This window comes from Phycodurus eques, chromosome 4 (genome assembly GCF_024500275.1).
Source record: "Phycodurus eques isolate BA_2022a chromosome 4, UOR_Pequ_1.1, whole genome shotgun sequence".
NCBI lineage: Eukaryota > Metazoa > Chordata > Actinopteri > Syngnathiformes > Syngnathidae > Phycodurus > Phycodurus eques.
Window position 1 is genome coordinate 29,006,655 of NC_084528.1, and position 17,239 is coordinate 29,023,893.

The 17,239-nt window shown below is 42.9% G+C and overlaps 2 protein-coding genes across 3 annotated transcripts in view; one reads left to right on the plus strand and one right to left on the minus strand.

Moving 5' to 3' along the window:
• The window catches only part of si:dkey-262k9.2 (uncharacterized), a 14,938-nt gene extending 13,415 nt beyond the window's left edge, over positions 1–1,523 (minus strand). For both annotated transcript variants that reach the window (XM_061675087.1, XM_061675088.1), the window contains exon 1: positions 1,437–1,523. The gene's annotated coding sequence lies outside the window, so the exon portion shown is untranslated. The remainder of the gene's footprint in view (positions 1–1,436) is intronic.
• Positions 1–15,952, plus strand: part of LOC133401750 (IgGFc-binding protein) — a 16,252-nt gene extending 300 nt beyond the window's left edge. Inside the window, exons 2-26 of the mRNA XM_061675082.1 lie at positions 1,828–2,964; positions 3,064–3,392; positions 3,487–4,069; positions 4,138–4,733; positions 4,809–5,352; positions 5,434–5,975; positions 6,052–6,583; positions 6,741–6,937; positions 7,144–7,285; positions 7,593–8,170; positions 8,285–8,849; positions 9,129–9,709; positions 9,797–10,358; positions 10,441–10,640; positions 10,746–10,881; positions 10,970–11,289; positions 11,352–11,931; positions 12,010–12,596; positions 12,701–13,268; positions 13,548–14,125; positions 14,192–14,747; positions 14,821–15,020; positions 15,113–15,487; positions 15,557–15,816; positions 15,893–15,952. Of these exons, the coding sequence (XP_061531066.1) occupies positions 1,863–2,964; positions 3,064–3,392; positions 3,487–4,069; positions 4,138–4,733; positions 4,809–5,352; positions 5,434–5,975; positions 6,052–6,583; positions 6,741–6,937; positions 7,144–7,285; positions 7,593–8,170; positions 8,285–8,849; positions 9,129–9,709; positions 9,797–10,358; positions 10,441–10,640; positions 10,746–10,881; positions 10,970–11,289; positions 11,352–11,931; positions 12,010–12,596; positions 12,701–13,268; positions 13,548–14,125; positions 14,192–14,747; positions 14,821–15,020; positions 15,113–15,487; positions 15,557–15,816; positions 15,893–15,932 (11,253 nt within the window). The 5' untranslated portion in view covers positions 1,828–1,862 and the 3' untranslated portion in view covers positions 15,933–15,952. The remainder of the gene's footprint in view (positions 1–1,827; positions 2,965–3,063; positions 3,393–3,486; positions 4,070–4,137; positions 4,734–4,808; positions 5,353–5,433; positions 5,976–6,051; positions 6,584–6,740; positions 6,938–7,143; positions 7,286–7,592; positions 8,171–8,284; positions 8,850–9,128; positions 9,710–9,796; positions 10,359–10,440; positions 10,641–10,745; positions 10,882–10,969; positions 11,290–11,351; positions 11,932–12,009; positions 12,597–12,700; positions 13,269–13,547; positions 14,126–14,191; positions 14,748–14,820; positions 15,021–15,112; positions 15,488–15,556; positions 15,817–15,892) is intronic.
• The last annotated feature ends 1,287 nt before the right edge of the window (positions 15,953–17,239 follow it).

Below are 17,239 nucleotides of genomic sequence, written 5' to 3' on the forward strand. Positions count from 1 at the left end.
ACAATGACATCCAGCTGGTGACATCTCGCGATAATTGACAAGACTATATTAGTTGCAGGTGAGCTAATTTGCCTCCATAGTTCCCGTGTCGCATTTGGCTAGAGTTAAATCCTACATCTGCTATGAATACGAAGTCAAAATAGTTAAGGAAAGTTTGTTCCAGTGTGGAAAAAAAATGCAGCTTTTACTGCTGCTTCATGTGTGCCTGGTGTGCCTAGGTAAGTGTTGGACAGGTTTAATTGGAATATGTACTAAACTATAATTACCCACCAGAGAAATGTAGCAAGCTAATCTAGAATAAAATGACAAAATAAGTATAACTACCATTGAAAAGAAAAACTAAATGTAAAAAATTGCTAAATGTACTATTAGGGTTTAAATGAATGCTAAAATATTTGGATAATCATTCTTCATACTAACACTGGAAATAATTAGTCTTACACAAGAGGTGTCCAAATTATGGTCTGGGGGCAATTTGAGGCATGTGTTTTCCTAGTGGCCTGCAAACTAAAATATATATTTGACACAGCTTGTGTGCATTGTACTACAGTACCTATTTTCTACACTGTGTGGCAAGGCAGGAGAAGAGGATCCCTTGTTCAGTGAAATAATGTGCATCCCATGTCAGATGTGCCTTTTATTTTGGAAAATTGTTAGTTTGGCAGGCATGCGTCAGTCATTACTTCGGGTGTAATGTTGCACGCATTTGTATTTGGAATAACTGTACCATACCAAGTTCCCACACTTAACATATTAGGCAAGGGACTTTCCTAAAGAGAAGGCACCAGTGCCAGATATGTGCCATTCTGTGATTGTCTTTTGTGCTATTGTGATACTTAATTTTAGTTCATTCAGAACATGGTTATGTTTATCCTCTGTACCTTTTTTAAAGTTGCTCTAAAAGGCATCTTGAACATGGCAGCAGGTTGTTTTTTTTTTTTTTTTTTTTTTTTTTTTAAATGTATGCACATTTTCCTCAAAGGCTGTTTTTGAATGTTTTCTTGAATTTCTCTAAAAAGGGGTCGTGACTTGGCAACAGTTGGGCAAAGCAGGTCCTGACTTTATCCCTACTCTGACTACATGCTGCATTTGCATCGTTTGGTTAGTCTTTCCCCTCACTTCAAGCAGCTCTCAAGTCAGGACAATTCCTTGCCCGCCCACACATTTGTCCACTTTTTAGTGATGTTAGGACCCTGCCTATGTTGCAGCCCTTGGAACAACCAAAATGTCAGTTTTTTTTAGCCAGCTTGACTCTTGCCAAACTCTTGGTTACTGTTTTCTATCTAATTTAACACCTCACCAACTAATCACTTACCTTTTTTTCCAGCTGTTTTAACATGCACTGTCAATAGTAAAAGCTGGGAAGTTGGTATGTTGTATTTAATGCAAGTAAGCCCCTGTCCCATCAGAGCATGTAAATATAAATGTAAACTTACATTAAAGTTTGCTGTAGCTCAGGATTCTCACTGTGCACTGTTGGTAGGTTGTTGCTCTCCCACAGAGATCCTTGATATCATGGAAACTGCTGGAGCCGGTCTGCACGTTTAATACAGGTGTACCCAGTCAGGAACTAGGAACATGCACTTCATTGGCTGCTCAGCTGGTTGAAATCTGACACCACCTCTTATCTCTGCTTGCATATTGGAAAACCTGTATAACTCTGCACACAAGATGTTATCAGCCTTCTGCAAGTGTGTGGTTTACAGTTATAAATTCAACTGTCTCAAATGTTTGACCTACTCATGTTAGCCTTTATGCAAGCATGCCTTCCTTTGTTGTTTTCCCCGAAACAAAGTATAGTACAATGAATTTTGTTCTCCTTCTCAGGTCTCTCTGGGGCGAGTACTGGTTGGAATTTTCTCATGATGTTTCCACCTCATAATGACCCCACAGCAAATGCTAGCCACCAAGTAACCATAACGGCTACTGGCGTTTGGACTTCAGTCACTGTGAAAGTTCTGCAAAGTGACTTCATGCATAACATCTCTCTCACTGCCACTCAGTCGCAGACTATTCACCTGCCTTCATCTGTGGGAATGGCTAGTGCTCGTTCCTCCTCCCTCCTCAGTATAGTGTCGGTACAGCCTGTTACAGTTCTTGCGACATTATGCACCCAGACTGGATGTGAGCATAACCGCCTTCATGATGTGTCTTCCTGGGGGACCCACTACTATCCAGCTACCCCAAACTTCCCAAGTCAGACATCTGTCAGCGAGATGGTGGTCACCAACTCCAATCGAGAGACATCGATAGAAATGTTCCTCTCAGGGGAAGTGATCTTTAATGGAACTTTATACCCCGAGGGAAGTGTCCTTAAATTGCGTTTAGGGTTGTTTGAAAGCATCTACCTCCAAAGTAATTTCAGCCTTTCTGGTTCAGAACTTTACGCCCAAGCATCTGTGGGGGTTATAGTTGGTTTTACCTGCGGAAACTACTTATTAGGGGGTTGCCTCTATGGATTTGCTGAACTTAAACCAGTCTCTCTCTGGGGTTATGAATACTTTGTCCCTCCCCTTGTAAATGCTGGAACAAGATCCAGTCTCCTGTTAGCTATGACCAACATCAACTCTAACCTAGTTGTCACCACTAGTAATGGACAGACCAGTGTGTCTTCAAGTGGAGGGCTAATGAAGACCATCCCAGTTGTGCCCTTGGATCAAGTTCACGTCATTAGTGACGTTCCACTTCAGCTCATTTATTTCAGACATGACATTGTGCAGCGTGCTACAACTCTTACAGTGCTGCTCTCTGTAGATGAGATCTGTCAGACTGGGCAAATGTTTGATGCAGAAAATATTACTTCACCTCTAGCTATCACTTCTCACACACACAATTTGACTGAGTCTGCTGTCAAGTTTCCGCACAAGCCCAACAATGTGAGCTCCAGCTCTACTTATGCAGAAGATGTGGGACACTATCTGAGCACCACGAGCAATGAGTCTCCTCTATCAGTGTGTGAAAAAAGTGAGTACTGTCCCCCCCATTGTTCTAATGTTTGCCCTCTTTTTCTGTTAATGTATCAATGTGCTAACCTTTTTTCTTTTTTTCTTCCCTCTGTGTCAGAAATATCCTCCTGTGATGTGCACTGTGGTCACAAACAGCTGTGCTCCTTCAGAAATGAAACTCTATGTTCCTTAAAACCTAAAATATGCTCAGCGTGGGGTGACTCTTATTATCGCACCTTTGACGGAAAATATTTTGTCCTCCTGGGAAATTGTAATTATACCTTAGTTCAGACCACCTGTCCAGGCATAAATGCTTCCATTCCACTACAGGTTAATATAGGCAGAGCATATTTGAATGGTGCCAATGTCTCCAGCATTCACAGTTTGGAGATAAAAATCAAAGGTTTCAATATATCAATGGTTAAAGGAGAGCAAAATCAAATTAGGGTAAGCACACTAGCCTTTATTGGGGGGGGCGGGGGGAACCAAAAAAATACATTCATACCTTTTGGTGTGTAAACTGTCTTTTTGTAATTCACAGGTTAATGGACGTAGGGAGTACCTGCCGCTCATTTTAGGTGACGGAATCCTAAGAGTGTATCCAAGTGGTCGTGGTGTTGTTCTGGATACTTCCTTTGGCATGACTCTGCAGTATGACTGGATTCATACTATTTGGGTTGAAGCAGGCCTGGAGCTGTATGGACTTCTGTGTGGTCTTTGTGGAAATGCCAATGACAGCACCTCAGATGACACAGTTTTCTCTAATGGTACTAATCTCTCCCAAACTATAGACTTCACTCTCCCCTGGGTCTTGGACAGCAATACAGCTGTGTGTATGGAAGACTGTGAAGGTGGCTCATGTCAAGTGTGCAGTCCCATGCAATCTTATCCTGGCATAAAGGGCAACTCTTATGAGAATAAATGCACTTTACTGAAGAGGAAGGATGGACCTTTTAGTGACTGTCATGTCTATATTGATCCTAAACCCTTTGTTCATAGTTGTGAGAACAATCTGTGTCTCAGTGCAGCGGCCAGTTCAGTGTGTAAGGTCTTTACAGCTTATGCCAACATCTGCCAGAGGCTTGGGGGCAGGATCCAAAACTGGAGCGCAATCGCAAAGTGCCGTAAGTTTCGAAATGCTTCATGTTTACGTTGTTCAATGAGAAGCACTAAGAGTTGAACTTTTTTACAGATCTGGCTTGTCCTATTAATAGCCATTATGAGGTGTGTGGGTCTTCCTGCCAGGCAACATGCGGTAACCCAGAGTCCCGCCGTAACTGCTCCCTCCCTTGTGTGGAATTATGCCAGTGCAACAGGGGATATCTGCTAAGTGATGGCAAGTGTGTTTTGCCCAGCACGTGTGGTTGTGTTCAAAATGGCTCCTATTATCTCCCCACAAAGACCTTTTGGAAGGATGACCAGTGTCAAGAGAAATGCATCTGCCAGCCTCACTCTAAGACCGTTCTGTGCACTAAGTCTCGCTGCCAGCTTGGAGAAGTCTGCAAGGTTATAAATGGAGTCCTTGGCTGCCATACTGATGGACCTGGCTTTTGTGTGGCCAAAGGAGATCCTCACTACACCACATTTGATGGCCGGAAGTTTGAAGTTCATGGAAACTGTAGTTATCTACTCACATCGCATTGTCCCACATGGGGAGAGCTGCAAGACTTCAGTGTTGAGGTTCAGAACCATGTCAAAAAGCCAGCCAATGTTTCTTTTCGACGTGTTGAAATGTCTGTTGCTGGTTATTCCATTCAGATGTCATACGAGTGGCCTAGCAAGGTTATGGTAAGGTAATTTGTTGTACACAGCATCTTAAGTTTTTGATATGATATTGGTATTTAATTATTTAACCTGTTTCAGGTAAACGGTCAGCTACTGAACCTTCCTTCTGTTTTGAGCCAAGGCAAAGTAATGCTGTACCTGAAAGGACAGTCTAAGTGTATAGAAACTGACTTTGGTGTTGTTGTGACATACAGCCCAGACATCTTGATTGTCACAATGCCTAAGGTCTTCGCAGGTAATCTGTGTGGACTGTGTGGAAACTTTAACGATGAGCCACAGGATGACCTGGTGCTAGATGACTTTGATATTACTCAAGCCATCAGACACTGGAGAACCAGCTATGAACATGAATGTTGGGATGTGCCCATGAGCACATCAGGCTGCAGTCCACAAAAACGGTATCTTTATCAGGGAAACGATTTCTGTGGAAGGTTAATGGATCCTGAGGGGCCATTCCAGAGCTGCCACAAAACCGTGGATCCACAAGATTTCTATGATAACTGTGTTCATGATCTCTGCAATGGGAACCAGACAAACCTGTGCCAGATTCTGTCCAGCTATGTTGCAGTATGTCAAGAAATGGGGGCTGGAGTGGCTGAATGGAGAGCTTCCAGCTTCTGCTGTAAGTAATAAAGTAGAATCTCACATTTTAAGACTCCCATTAGAATTGGTTTAAATAATTTGCTCTCCTTTTCTTCCTTAGCTGTCACTTGCCCATCCAACAGTGAATACCACCTCTGTTCCAGTCACGTGTTTGCCTGTGCTCAAAACCAAAGTTCTCTTTCAGAGAGATGCAAGGAGGGCTGTTTTTGCAAACCTGGTTTTTTCCACAGTGCTGGGGAATGTGTACTCAATTCTCAATGTGGCTGCAGTCATAATGGCAATTACTTCAAACTGCATGAAAACTTCCACCCAGATGAGAACTGCCTTCGCTCCTGTGTGTGTGTGAGCCACAATGTAGTGCAATGTAGAGGGCACACATGTCCAGCTGGAACAAAATGTGTCATCAAACGCGGCCGCCGCGCATGCCAGGCCACATACTTGAAATGCACCATCATGGGTGGCAGACACTTGCAGGCCTTCCACGGACATCCCTTTGAATTGAACATGGGGAATTTGCATCACCTCATATTTCAGCTGTGTGACGAACCTGGGTTTTCTGCTGTTATCCACGAAGGCCAGCTGTACCTTAGAATCAATGACATGAACCTTATACTGTCTAGGGAGTTTTTTGGAAAAGTTGAGGTAAATGGCTGCAAATTTACAGGGGGGGGGGGGGTGAAGTAACTTCCAATAATGATGAATGTGCTTTTGCTTGCAGATTGATGGTGTTATGAAGGACCTTCCTATTCATATGAATGGCGTAGCAGTACTGCTTTCTGGTTTACTGGCTCGTATCATTACTGCAGATGCTAGCACTGTGGTCACCTTTGGAGGACCTAACCTAATACAAATAACTATTCCAGCCACAGACAAAAGAGTTTGTGGCTTGTGTGGAAATTCAATGACTGCTGTTACAGATGAGCAAGGAAGTCAGTCTAATTCCATGCAACCATCTTCCTGGTGCTTTTCTCCCACTGGAACAAACTGCTCTGTTGACTGTCATGACTGTTTTTTGTGCAACTCCACAAAGGAATTTGAATCAGATGACCTCTGTGGGATGTTGCTTGCTCATGAAGGCTCTTTTGGGATTTGCCATTCCACTGTGGACCCAGTGCCATTTTTCCAGAACTGTGTGAAAGATTTGTGTAGGTCAAATAACACTGAATTGTTTTGTGACAGTTTGAGTCGGTACACATTTGCATGCCAGGATGCAGGAGCTGTGGTCAAACCATGGAGGGGGAATAAGTGTGGTAAGCTTTCACTGGTTTTCCTCTGTCTGTTGTGACCTTGTTCATGGCTAAATCTGTCCAAATTATTTTGGTATTTTTTAAAAGGGACACAAGATGACCCATAATTCTACCCCCAACACATTCACACACCCTCCACTATTCTTATTCTCTCCTACAGCACTTTCATGCCCTGGGCACTCCCACTACAATGCATGTGTTGGTGCATGTTCTAAGTCCTGTGCTATTTTATCTGATGTACCCTGTCCATGGCCCTGCTATGAGGGATGTCAGTGTGATGCTGGATACGTGCAGAGTACGTATGGCTGTGTCAGACCTGAGCAATGTGGATGTTTCTACCTCGGGCACTACTATAAGGTGAGCAAAAGCATTTTTATTCGATGCATCTAAAGGTAAAGCATGAGGACTGACTTTTCTGCACATTTAAACCTGTTGGTATAAATGACCAAATTCATGTGTAATATGCTAATCACAAAAATAAATCTTGTTTATAGTTCATTGGACTTTAGAGGAATGTACATTTATGGTACTTTTTTTCTCCACCATTGTCTGTCACTGTATAGGTTGGGGAAATTCTGTGGAATGCGAACTGCTCTAATCGCTGTAACTGCTGTTCCACTGCCACCCTGTGTTGTAAAACAGGCTCTTGCCCCAAGGGTCAGAACTGTGTATTTAATGAAACTTGGCACTGTGTAAATGAAAAAAGTAAGCCCACCCTCATCTTCCACTTGGTTGGTGGACATTTTCACCACAACTGCTCAGTCAGGTTCTCCATGAAGCACTCTTATGCACAGTGAAATATTTTATTTGAAAGTCTGCTGTACTACACTTGTTATACTGTATGCACACTACATTTTAATTTATGAGGCTGTTATTTTCCTGTTGAACTAGTCAATTATGTACAAAAGGACCGGTCTTCCTGGTGTAAGCATGTCTGACTCTAAAGTGTTTGGCAAGATATTTTAAATTAAGTAATATTTGTGTGCACATTCTGCCTGCCACCCCTTTTCAGCTTTGTTCTGCCCAGTAAATAGCCATTATGAATCCTGTGGGACAGCCTGCCCTTCGACGTGCGAGGGCCACGTCGCTTCACCCTGCACCCAAGGTTGTGTGGAAGGATGTCAGTGTGACCCTGGGTTTCTTCTGGATGGTGACACCTGTGTCACCCCATCTGAGTGTGGCTGTACATACAATGGAGACCATTACCATGGCAATGAGACCTTTTGGGCCGAGTCATGTACTCAACAGTGTATATGTGACCCCTACACCCACCAGATCCATTGCCACGAGGCTTATTGTGGTGGTGATGAATATTGTGGTCTTCAGAATGGAGTGAGAAGCTGTGTGCAGCATAATTATAAGATCTGCCGCTATAGTGGTCATAGTGTATTCACCTTCGACAAGCGAGAGTATAATTTCCTTGGCACCTGCCGGTATCGGTTACTGGGCATCTGTGAACATTGGCAAGTTCTTGATGTCATTGATGTTGATGTGCAGACAGATGCGTATAATCAGTCAGCACAAAATGTCTTTGTCAGCATAAATGACCAACATGTTAAACTGAATAGCAAAAATACAGAAAGCGTAGAGGTAAGTCTTAACTATGCCTTTGCCATGTAAATTTAAGTAAATCAAATTTTGCATTGTGGATGTGTTGTACTGTGATGTTGACTTCAAAATGCTATTTTTTGGCATCCCCTACAGGTTGATGGCGTCAAGAAGAACATGCCATTCTACGTCAACAGAACCGCATTGGTGGTTTCATTGGGGCTGCACACTTACATCTACTCTGATTTTGGCTTTTTAAGTGTTAGCAAAGAAGGGCTCATAGTCATTAGTCTCTCTAGTACATATGCTAATACTACTTGCGGCCTGTGCGGGAACTTCAATTCTGATCCTACTGATGACCTCTCAGTGAATGGCACACAGGAGACTCTCACACCAGAACAATTTGGGAAAGCTTGGAGAGCTGCACTGAACCACTCGTGTGTGGAAGGCTGTCTAGGTGGAAGCTGTCCGAATTGTTCATCTGAGGCTTTGGACCGGTTCTCTGACCCAGCGGCTTGCGGAAAGATTCTGGAAGTTAATGGACCATTCAAACACTGTCATAGCAAAGTGGACCCCTCCAGCTTTTACAAGAGCTGCGTCAGTGACCTGTGTCTTTATGGAGATGTGCTGCCTGCAGTGTGTCGTTCCCTGGCTGAGTATGCTGATGTCTGCCTTCGTCGCAAGGCTTTAGTTTATGCCTGGAGGAGCCCTGGATTTTGCTGTGAGTATTAAATTGCGCAGCACTTGTTGCAACCTGATGTAATTTTGTTAATAGTCAAATTATCCCTGCATGAAAAATTAATGTGATTGTCAAGTTCATGAGCATAATCCATTGTCTAATAGTCTTTCCCCCCCCCCCCAGATAAATCCAATGCTAATGTTTTAATGTCCAGTCCAAATTTATTAAGGCCACAATCTCCCACCCATCCACAAGATGGTACTAACGCTTCATTGGTCACTCACACTGACCTTGGCCTCTGTCTCTACTGTATTTCTGCAGATGATTCATGTCCCTCCAGTACCAGCTACAACATGAGTATTTCCCCTGTTGACATTTGCCTTGGCTGGCTTAATTTAACAATTGAGCTCCCTCCAAACATTGGGGAGAACTGTCTCTGTGAAGCAGGTTTAGTCCACAGTGGAGGGCGCTGTGTCCATCCATCCAACTGTGGCTGTTTGCACGGATCTGCTTCTGCAGAATACATCTTACCAGGGCAGGTGGTGTCTACGTGTGAGCAAAGGTGTTCATGTGATGTTGGTGGAAACCTGACATGTGTTGATGTGTCATGTAGTCAGGATGAAGAGTGTACCCTTATTAGGGGCATTCAAGGGTGCCACCCCAAAGTTAAAAAGGCGCACTGCTCTATTAACGGATCCCAGTTAACTACATTTGATGGACTGGCATTTGAATTTCATGGTTCATGCAACTACACTCTGGTTCACACATGCGCTCTCAAGGACCTGAATGTGGAGCCAGTTTTGATCGCTTTGTATGCTAACCACAGTGGAGGCAACCAGATCTATCTGGAAGTCAACAATATGACTTTTAAAATGTCAACTGCTTATCCTGAAAAAATCCAGGTCGGTAATGATTGACATTAATAATCTGATTACAGTATTTGCATTTTTTAATTGACTTTTTTTTTTTTTTTTTTTTTTTTTTTTTAGGTTAATGAAGTATACCAGAACCTCCCATTCTCAGGGAACAATGTAACTGTGCATCAGAAAAATGAATTGAGGATTATAAAGACTGCACATTTAGTAGAGATTCTTTCTGACCTTAGTAACTACTTGGAGGTCAAGCTACCAAATGCTTATCACCGTTCAACATGTGGTCTTTGTGGGAACTACAATGATGATCCCTCTGATGACATGCAGCTACCCAACGGTACTGCTGTCTCTGATCCAGACATCTTTGGGAAGTCGTGGAAGTTGTCTGGTTCTGAAGCCTCCTGCAACGAAACGTGTGACGGCACCTGCCAACGTTTTCCGTCCCTTGTGCCGGAGTATACCTCTGACCTGTACTGTGCCCTTGTCACCCAGCCAAAGGGGCCATTCTCCTCTTGTCATAATTCAACATGCCCTCAGAAATATTACACCCTGTGCCTGAATAATCTTACTGATGCAGAGAGCCAAAAGCAAGCTTTATGTGGTGCATTAGTGACATATGAGGCAGCATGCAAAATGGCTGGTGTAAATGTTGACCCCTGGAGGAACATCACAGGCTGTGGTAAGCCTAAAAGATGGTTAACAATACTTTTAAAGACCAACAAAATGTCTGACTTATTTTTTTCCTCCCATATTGTATCTAGCTCAGAAATGTCCTCAGTTCAGCCATTTCAGCCAATGTGCCAACGTTTGCTCCTCGCTCTGTCCTGAGATCAGCTTCGCTACGGAGTGTCCCAGAAACTGTGAGGAAGGATGCCAGTGTGATGCCAATCACCTTTATGATGGGCATGCATGTGTTCCAGCAGAGCAGTGTGGCTGCATTCATGAAGGGAGGAGACTTAAGGTTGGGGTTCCCAAATACAAACAAATGTTTAAAAGTATCTTCAATACTTTGCTTAAGTAAACAATCTATTCTAAATATATAACGCTTGTTAATTTGTAATTGTAGGCCTCTGAAAGCAAACTTCTACAAAACTGTACTGTGAACTGCACCTGTGGGCCTCCACTTATCTGTGAGGAAAACAAGTGTCCGCCATTGCACAGTTGTCTGGTTTTAGATGGAATGGCTGGCTGCCACAAAGATGGTGAGCCATTTCTATGACTGAAAAGTGTATTATCACTGCTGTTTTGCTTGTTACATCTATCTTTAATTTTTAAAATTTCTTTAATCAGAGCCAGACCAAGATTCCTGTGAGGGAAAATGTGACAAATCTGAGCGTTGCTACCTGAGCAACGGTGAAGCGGTTTGTGAGAGCAGTCCGGGGCGATGCTGGACCTGGGGAAGCCAGCATTACCACACCTTCGATGGATTAAACTATGACATCAAGGGTACCTGTACCTATCTGCTTTCAGGCAGCAAAGGTGCAGCGGGTGGAACGACTCCTTTCTTGGTGTCCAAGAAGAGTGATTGCAAAGAAGTGTCATCCATGCAGCTGGTGACTGTACAAACATATGGGTTTGTGATCAAGTTTGTGGACAAGGACAGTGTACAAGTAAGTTCAGTTTAATGTTAAAGCAGTGCTTCCTGATGTTAACTAATACTCCTTATTTTCAGGTTAATGGTCACGTAAATTACATTCCTGTTATTCTGCTTCGTGGTAAGATTGAAGTTTCAAACAAGGAAGGCAAAACTCTACTGAAGACTGACTTTGGGCTGAATGTACTGTTTGACTGGAATATCACCCTTCTCATAAAATTGGACCCCAACTATAAGGATATTGTCTATGGGCTTTGTGGCAATTTTAACGGTGATCCTGAAGATGACTATGTTATACATTTACAAGGTTTCCCACCCGCCAAAACAAGTGTGGAGTTGGCACAGGCTTATCGCATTTTTGATAGCGATCATAACTGTTGTACTGGTTGTAAAAAGAACAAATTGAATGAGACTTCACTGCTGGAAGATGTGCCCAACGGAATCATTGCCAGTCAGAAAATTCACTGTAATGATCTCATTGACCCAACTGGTCCATTTTCACATTGTCACAGCCATGTCAGCCCAGACTCTTTTTATCAGCAATGTATAGCTGACCTCATGCAAGGAAGGTCAGAGGCTTCTCTTGAACAGGCTACAACATCCTATTCTGTTGTTTGTGAAGAGCTAAATGATGACTTTCCCCCTGAACGGACCATTGGTAAGTACTCTTGTCAAGGGCCATGTTGTGAATTTTTCTTTTTTGACTATTGTGAATTAAATGTACCGATTGTTTCAGTTGTGAGCTGCCCACCAAACAGCCACTACAAGACTTGTGGCTCAGCCTGTCCCCCGACCTGTGAATTTAAAAGGAGATCCTGTAATAAGGCTTGTGTCCAAAGCTGCTTCTGTAACCCGGGTTTCATCAGGAGTCCAGAGGGTTGCGTGCCACCTAAGCAATGTGGTTGCACTGACTCCACAGGCAAATACCACCTCCTTAATGCTACTTTCTGGATTCCCGATGACTGTGGACAACTTTGCATCTGTCAACCAGGAGAAACTAAGTGCAACTCATCCCAGTGCCCTAAAGGAATGTCCTGCAAGCGGCTTCCTAAAAATAGGGTGTGTCAAGCTGACAAACCTCAGAACTGTACTATTGTCAATGGGCTGCACTTTACATCCTTTGATGGACATCATTATGACTTTAGGGACAATTGTGCTTATATATTAGTTCAAACAAACACCACTCTTAATGGATTTGAACCATTCAACATCACCATCTCTGGCGCAAGTTGTCACAAAAGGTTGTTTCATAGCCTAGATTTAACACTCTCAATCTACGGCCTGGAGATAGCAGTTGGCAAAGAAGATCCTGACAAAGTACTTGTGAGTACCTTTTTATTTTTTTCCTCCCCCTTACAATTTTAAATGGTACCCAGAAAATTAAACTTTTATTTTATTTTTTTTTCCCTCTTCTCTTCTACCCTCAGGTTAATGGAATGCATAAACCTTTGCCATACTTGCACCATACAGGCCATTTCAATGCCTATCCCACATCTTCATCACTAGTTATTCATATAGATACAGGATTGCAGTTGATTGTCCATAAAACTGCCACTGTGGTGGTTGTCCTCCCTAGCAGTTATGCATCATCTGTTCACGGTCTCTGTGGGAATGCCAACTCTGACCCTTACGATGACCAAATTATGCCAGATGAAGAGGAAGCTCAAAATACATTAGAGTTTGCTCACAGCTGGAGGTTGGGAGGAACCACGGCCTGTCGGTCCCACTGCGCTTCCACACCAAAGAATTGCCCTGCGGCTGCACGGAAAGTTTTTGAGGGAAGTGATTTTTGTGGGGTACTCAGAGATGAACTCGGTCCTTTTGCAGAGTGTGCCTTAGTTTTGAGTTCAAAGCCGTACTTCCACAACTGTTTAGCAGACACCTGTTTTTATGGAGGACATTATTTGGCACTTTGCAATTCCGTTGCAGCCTATGCAGCTGCCTGCCAAGCGGCTCTGTTACCCGTCAGGCACTGGAGGAGTGACACCTTTTGTGGTGAGTAAATGCACTTTTTATTACACTTTTGAATGTTTTACTGAATGCAAAATCACTGACTTGAGGTACAGTCGTTTATCATATACTGTCAGATTTTTAGGCTTTTACCAGTTACTCTGCTAACTTGGGAGTTTTCAAGTTTGTACTGTGTAACAGTTGGTCTATCAATTGCAACTAATAAAGACAACACCTTATTTTCTGTCTAGGTAAAATCTAAACCTGTTAACTATACATTTACTTGTACTCACCCACTGTCTCCCCACCCCCTCTTTTCCATAGGTATGAGGTGCCCCAAAAACAGTCACTATGAACTGTGTGGCCCTCGATGTCCTGTTACGTGTGCTGGACTTTCCTCTGCAACTAACTGCAGCGGCGGTTGTGAGGAGGGTTGCCAGTGTGATGCTGGTTATATCCTCAGTAATGATCGTTGTGTACTGGAGGAAGACTGTGGTTGCTTATATGAGGAACAATACTATCCTGCTGGTTACTTTTCTGACTCAAAAAGTTGTCACATTTGTTACTGTCATCAGAGGAAAGTGTCTTGCAGTCAATCACCTTGTAAGCCCATAGAGGGCCTCTCAAGTGTTGGCCTTTTTGATCCAATACCCCGGCAATATGGAGCATGTGAAGTTTTTGCTGGGTTTGGCTACGTCACTTTTGACAATTTGGTTATACCGCACTATGGCGCTTGCACCTATTTAGTGTCCGAACGATCTCCTAACGAAATGCATGGCCACCGGCTGCTGCTTAGCTTTGAGAAGCACATCAATGACTCTGTGTTTATTGTGAGCAAGCTGGTGTTTATTTTGGCTTCAGCGGAGGTAACAATCAATCCAGAAATGCCATGGAAAATACAAGTAAGTTCTGCATCTTGAGCTACTGAATTTAAATTGACTTGAAAATTAACCAGTGTTTCATTTCAGGTAAATGGTGAAGACTACAAGCTGCCTTACAGTAATGATATACTTAATGCTTATGAAGATGGTGGTAGGTTAATCATAAAGTCTGTGGCTGGGGTGAGTCTTGAGCTGTCGACGACAAAGCATCTCAGGTTGAGCATACCACGGGATTACAACAGCACAGCTTCAGGCCTTTGTGGGAATTTCAATGGGGACAAATCGGACGACCTGGAACTAAAAAGTGGTTATCTTGCCAAAAGTATTACAGATTTTTTGAATAGCTGGTCTGTTGGTGCTCCTGGACAGAATTGCAGTGAGACTTGTGGAGTGGGCTGTGGTCAGTGCACACCATCTTTCAAGGCCAAAACAATTTGTGACATCCTCTTGACCACAAGTATTGAATTCAATCACTGCTGGAACTGGGGTGTTAAACCCCAAGTATACAGAGACGTGTGCCTCCGAGCCACTTGTGGTGGGGCAGCCCTTAATGAAGCTGCATGTCTAGCGCTGGAAGCCTATGCGGCAGCCTGCCAGGCCCAAGGAATAACTGTAGGTTCCTGGAGAGAAAACGGCCCCTGCTGTGAGTGACCTTTTTTGATCAAATTCAAATTAAAGTATGTGACCCGCTTTAAATTTTTCATTTGTAACGCCAGCTTTCAAGTGTCCAGACCACAGCAGCCCAAGTCGGTGTGTTGATTCCAATTCCAACTCGTGTCCTGCTCTGCTCCACCCTGGGTCGTCAGCAGCTGGCTGTTCGGGAGGATGCCAGTGCCAGGATGGAAATGTGTTTGATGGGGATGAATGTGTACCAGTCAGCCAGTGTGGGTGTGTGGTTCATGGTAGATATATCAAGGTAAATGTATAAGCTGTATACAAAATATCCCTAATAGTTGTTACTTTAACTGCACTCTTACACACCTGTGTCTCTCCTTTTTTTTTTAAAAGCTGGACGAGCAGCTGTACAATGAGAATTGCACAGAGCGATGCTGGTGCCACCCCCTAGGTGGCGCTTTGTGTGAGAAGGCGGCGTGCGGCCCTGGCCAGTTGTGTTCTCTGAAGAACGGCTCCTGGAGCTGTGCTGGACGGGAAGTCTGTCAACTCAGAAGCAGCCTGCGGGTCTCTACTTTTAATGGCCAGCAGCTGAGCTTGGCGCCAAAAACTGCTTACAAGCTGATGGGCCTTTGCGACGAGACCACTCCAAATGGGTTCAGCCTGATTTCTTACTACGGACCCTGCAATGGGAGTGGTACCAGGCTTGTTACAGTGTTCCAAATCCTCCTAGTGGGATTCTCAATTGTTATCCAGGATGGCATTGTGAAGGTACCATTTACATCACAATATTTGTCTGTCCTTTGGTTGGTCTTAATCAGTCCACTGTCCGCACCACAGGTGAATGGACACCTTGTGGCTCTGCCTTACACATTGCCTTTAGGGGTTTCGCTGTCATCTGGTGTGGCCTGGGACAAGTCTGAGGTGGTAGTGGTCCTGAAGAGAGATGCTGGACTGGAAATGGAGATCGGCATCACTATGGTCACACTCAAGGCGGCTCCTTGGTACTCTGGAAAATTGTGTGGCATCTGTGGAAACCTTAATGACCCCCACTCTCATACGTTGGTCAGGTCATGGGCTCTCTCAGATTTTCAAGGCTGGTAGGTGGAACGCAACATTTTGTACAGGCAGTGTTTTTCATTATTTTATTTCTAAAATGTTTGTTTTCCTCCACAGCCTCCCTCTAGGACTTGGCCGGGTAAATGTCAATTTGTGAATGAATGTACATTAAAAATGATAACTTATTGTACTGTGTGACATTCAATTTGTGATGGGGCCCTTTAATTTTTTCCATTTTTACACTGTAAATTTTATTTTAGAACCGTTAAACTGTAACATTACTGAAGGAATTTGAACAGACTTGCTGAGTAAAAATACAGACTTGGGCATTTGGTCCTGCATCAAACTACTACACATCTGTAATTGACATTGGATGAAGGATAACACGTCACAAATATGACTTTATTGAGCTTTAAGATTTACATAGACGTGGTATTGTTAGTTTTCTTATGAGCATAAATGGCCTAGAACGCTTCAAGCATTCAAAGATTGAGATGCATGCATTCCAGTTATAAGAGATGGCTAGATATTTTTTATTTTAGAATCTTAAATCACATGCATTTATTTATTTTGCTAATTTTTTTTTTTTTTTTTTTTTTTTTAAAACCGCTTAGATTAGCAATATTTGCAAATGGCACACTAATACTGTATAAAATAAAGGTGAAGACTCCCAACAGTGGGGGGGAAACTAGTTACTATTTTGGTTAAACAAAATTAATTTTAAAATGTTAACGCCATCAGAACACTTTTCTAATGGGTAATATTAAAAATGACAATGTGGATATGTGCTTGTAATCAGCAGGACATTGACAAATAATGGCCCAGTTTGAAGTAATTCGTCAGGTCGTCAGGGCTTCCCCTCTTATGATCTCGTCTTCGGCTCTTGTGAATGAAAGCCAAATGTTTAGCATGCGGAATTCAAGAGCACAGTACAAAATGAAGTAGTCTAAATCGAAGTAGTGTTGTTGGAAAGTCCATTTACCTTCCACTCTTGAGTTGGAACTATTATGCTGAAAGGGTGAAACAAGTGTAATCTAGAAACCCCTTTGGGTGAGCCCAGGAAAAAAGGATTTCATGGGTTCATTATCTTCATCCGGCAGTTGTCATGTGACTTATTGGCTTGACGTAATCGGTGATTTATTTCTCAAAATAATTCCCTCATGAGGATTATGAATTAAAGCAATCCACACACTGCTTGAAAGCATTTCAAATAGCAATCTTAAATTCTTATTTCTGATGTATTTTTTTTTACATTTAAAAAAACAAACTGTCAAACAGACTACATTAATTTAGATGGTTTGAGTGTACTGTTTTTATTTGCTCACCAACTTTACCCTACAGTAACGTTATTATTGCTACAACCCTTAAGAGGGTTTTGACCTGTTTAGAGAACCCTAAACTTAATTCTTTGTGACAATTCTGCTTTCAACTTTGAGGTAAGGTTTAGGGAAGGCCGTTTTCCAT